The sequence below is a fragment of the Dendrobium catenatum genome, unplaced genomic scaffold (genome assembly GCF_001605985.2).
Source record: "Dendrobium catenatum unplaced genomic scaffold, ASM160598v2 original_scaffold_213530, whole genome shotgun sequence".
NCBI classification, from domain to species: domain Eukaryota; kingdom Viridiplantae; phylum Streptophyta; class Magnoliopsida; order Asparagales; family Orchidaceae; genus Dendrobium; species Dendrobium catenatum.
In genome coordinates, this window is record NW_021531940.1 from 1 (window position 1) to 3,293 (window position 3,293).

The 3,293-nt window shown below is 36.4% G+C and overlaps 1 protein-coding gene across 2 annotated transcripts; it reads right to left on the minus strand.

Annotated features, from left to right (window-relative positions):
• Nucleotides 1-2,006: 2,006 nt before the first annotated feature.
• LOC110102395 (vascular-related unknown protein 4) lies at nucleotides 2,007-3,250 on the minus strand. Of its 2 annotated transcripts, none has more exons than XM_020830726.2 (3): nucleotides 2,860-3,250; nucleotides 2,665-2,733; nucleotides 2,007-2,567 (listed from the first exon to the last, which is right to left on the minus strand). In XM_020830726.2, the coding sequence occupies exons 1-3, from the start codon at nucleotides 3,178-3,180 to the stop codon at nucleotides 2,418-2,420; spliced, it is 540 nt and encodes a 179-aa protein (XP_020686385.2). In that variant the 5' UTR covers nucleotides 3,181-3,250; the 3' UTR covers nucleotides 2,007-2,417. The 2 variants fall into 2 exon arrangements, with proteins under 2 accessions (XP_020686385.2, XP_020686384.2); XM_020830725.2 differs by having other exon boundaries at nucleotides 2,007-2,570; nucleotides 2,860-3,246.
• Nucleotides 3,251-3,293: the final 43 nt, after the last annotated feature.

Sequence of the window (3,293 nt, forward strand, 5' to 3'; positions counted from 1 at the left end):
CCGGACGAACCTGGAGCAAAAACTGATATTACATGCTATTAGATAATAGCCATCCGACCACCCCGACTACTATTTTGTGACTACGATCACCTAACTAAGGTCCTCCAACCATTATTACTCGACTACGGCCCTTCGACCAAAGTCGCCCGTCTAAAGTCTCCTGATCATCGTGGCTCAACTTTGGTTCTCTGAACACCATCAATCAACTTCGATCATCCAATTACCATCACCCAACAAAACACTTTCGTCCAAACTGTTATAGCCCGATTATGATCTCTCGACCCCTATCGCCCAACTTCAATCTCCCAAACACCATCACCTGTTATAATCTCTCAACAATCATCATCTGATTATAGTCTTCTGACCCCCTTCATGTGGCGTAGGTCCTTTAACCATTGTCACCAGACTATAGTCCTCCGATCGTCGTTAGTTGATTGCGATCTTCGAAACATTATCGCATGGCTTTGGTCCTCCAAAACACCATCACCCAATTATAATCATCCAACCCTCATCACTGAACTTTGTTTGCTCCAACCATCATCGTCTGACTACGATCCTCCGAGTATTGTCCAACTATGGTCTCTCAACCTCCATCGCCTGGCTACAAATTCATAACCTCCATCGCCCAACTTTGATCCTCTAATCACCGAACATTACTATAGTTCTCTTACCGCCATTGTCTTAATACGACTATGTGACTACAATCACCCAACTACATTCCTTTGATCACTGTCATCAAATTATACCCCTCAGACCATCATCTTATGACTATGATCCTTCGATCATTGTCACTCAACTATAATCTTCCAACCATCGTTGCCCAACTATGGTCCTATGATCATCATTTCTTGACTATAATCTTTTGACTACTATCGTCTGATTTCGCTTACCCTAGTTTACGTCAATGCATGCTACTTCTAACAATGTGAACACATGTCATCATGTATTAGGTTGATGCACTCCGCAATCTTAAACGCTGGCGCATGTTAACTTAGTCACCAATATCATCGATGCATGTCATTGCATATAATATTGATGCATCCCATCAATGCTACCTCTGACTTCTAACGTTGACCCCAAGATTTACACTAAACATTTTGATCTCTCTCCATACAAATAACAAAAAATCTTTTAAATACAACTCAATTGGGACAAGACACATGATTTATATTTGCTATATTTTAATGACATTTTTCCCATCTTGCAAAAGAGGATAATTTGTGACCCATTATAAACATTGTGGTCTATGTCCCATGATTCTTTTATTTTTTCATTGTTTTACCTATAATTATCATTTTACTTGCGACTCTCTCTTTTTTTTTTGTGCGTGTTAAATTTTCGTAAATAATTTTTTCTCTCTACTGCCGCAAATTTTTTGGCATAAAGCACCAAATCAAATCAATATTTGATTTCAAAATTTTAGCAATATTTAAGCAAAACTCAATCTTCCTTATCAGTTCAACTTATCATATATAATCACTAACACAGATGAAAACAGCACTATTACTGAAAGCTTTTTTATTGCTATTATTATTTTAAGTGATTGTTCTATTGAGCATTTTATTTTTCATAGAAAAGGTGAAGAAATTGTTACTATAAAATTAATCCATTAAGTAGTTTCAAAAACACTTCAGCAATTTTTTTTATGAAAAGCTGCCCTTTTCTTTTTTTGAAACAGCTTTATGCTGATTTCCATAAAATAGCTAAAAATATATAATCAAATTAACCTTAGCTGCTAAATCTTATAATTTGTTTCTTTGAAAGCCAAACACACCACGAGCTTAGGTGGGTTGGTGGGCGAGAATAGTTGGGAACCCTCAAACTCATATTTGATTACTCTCTCATGCGGCACGGCCTCTTAAGTGGGTAGAAAACAACTGCGGGTCATACACCTATTGGGCTGATTGCTGGTAGGCTTGCTGAGGAATTAGTTACGCCGCCTAGCATCTCTTATGAAGATGGCGGAGGTAGATACCCCTCTAACAAAAAAAAAAAACAAACTTTTCTACTTTGGATCCCCTCAAAAGGACATAATTCCCACTTGCCATTATGTTTTGATCCAAATTGTGTTACTTACAGATTGCACTCACAAGCTCTCAATAATTTTCACAATGTGAAAAATCACCAAATTAAACTTGCAGGTTGGTGATCTTTCTCAATCCAAGCAAACCACCATAAAAAAAATGAAGAAAATAAAAAAGAGAGATCAAAATGGTCTTCTCTCAAAGATCAAAATGATCTCCAACTATTTAAAAGTCTCGTTTTAATCGCTTGAATCACATAAGGACTAATTTAATCCTTATTTAAAGAGTGAAGGGATCAAATCGATACTTCTATATATTCAAAGATTATATGATCCTTCTGAAAAAGTTAGAGAACCAATTTGATCTTTTTCTATATATGCATCAAAGAGGAAATCATTGTTGGAGAAAATCTACAAGCATTGACAAAGGAACCAAGCAGAGCCCCTTCTTCTTCAGCTCTGTAAGCTCCCTTGAGCCATCTGCAACACCCAAATCATCAAAAACTTCCCTCTTCATCTCTGCACAATTCTCACAATCCTTCACCTTCTACAAAAATCAAAATTAGAAACCTTATTAATCTCAAATAAGCCTTATTTATCTCACAATAATAATATCAATAACAAACTGTAATAAGATTCACCTCAGAAATGCTTCTGATATCATCCTTCTTCCCTTTGTTCACCTCCAGTTTATCATCCATGCCACTAACCTACTCATGAAATATACTATCAGAATCATTAAATTATGCTCTGTAATCTGTATTTATCTTCCATATATGCTGCCATTATTGTTTGTCTAACAGAAGTTATCAAAAAAAATATAAGAAAATACTAACAGTTGGGCTGTTAGCAGGTGAGCTTGCAGTATCTTCTAAGGGATCACCATCAAAGAAGGAGACTCCCTTTGCTTTCCTCTTCTTCAAGCTTATTGTCTTGCAGCTCACAGAAGGCTCTGATTTCACTGTAACTTTTGCTGGAAAGTTAGATGCAGCATCAGAAACCATTGATGAAGTGTTTTGCTCTTTCTGCTCTTCCTTCTGAGAAGCAAGAAACTCTTCAAAATATACAGTCCAGCCACTCTCTAAAGAAGAAGAAGAAGAAGAATTAATGGAGAACTTCAGATCTCTATTAATGGAGGATTCAGTTGATTCCTCCATTAGAATGGAAGGGAGCAGTTGCAGAAAAGCTCTGGTGGCTTTTATACTGCAATTCTTGAAGAAGAAGAAGAAAAATGAGTAGATGGATGAGAAGAGATAATTTTAATTTAATT

Coding starts and splice junctions, on each gene's coding strand:
- LOC110102395 (XM_020830725.2), bottom strand. CDS start 3,180: ATGGAGGAATCAACTGAATCCTCCATTAATAGAGATCTGAAGTTCTCC. Junction 2,734..2,859: donor CACCTGCTAACAGCCCAACT/GTTAGTATTTTC, acceptor TTTCATGAGTAG/GTTAGTGGCATGGATGATAA. Junction 2,571..2,664: donor ATATCAGAAGCATTTCTGAG/GTGAATCTTATT, acceptor TGATTTTTGTAG/AAGGTGAAGGATTGTGAGAA.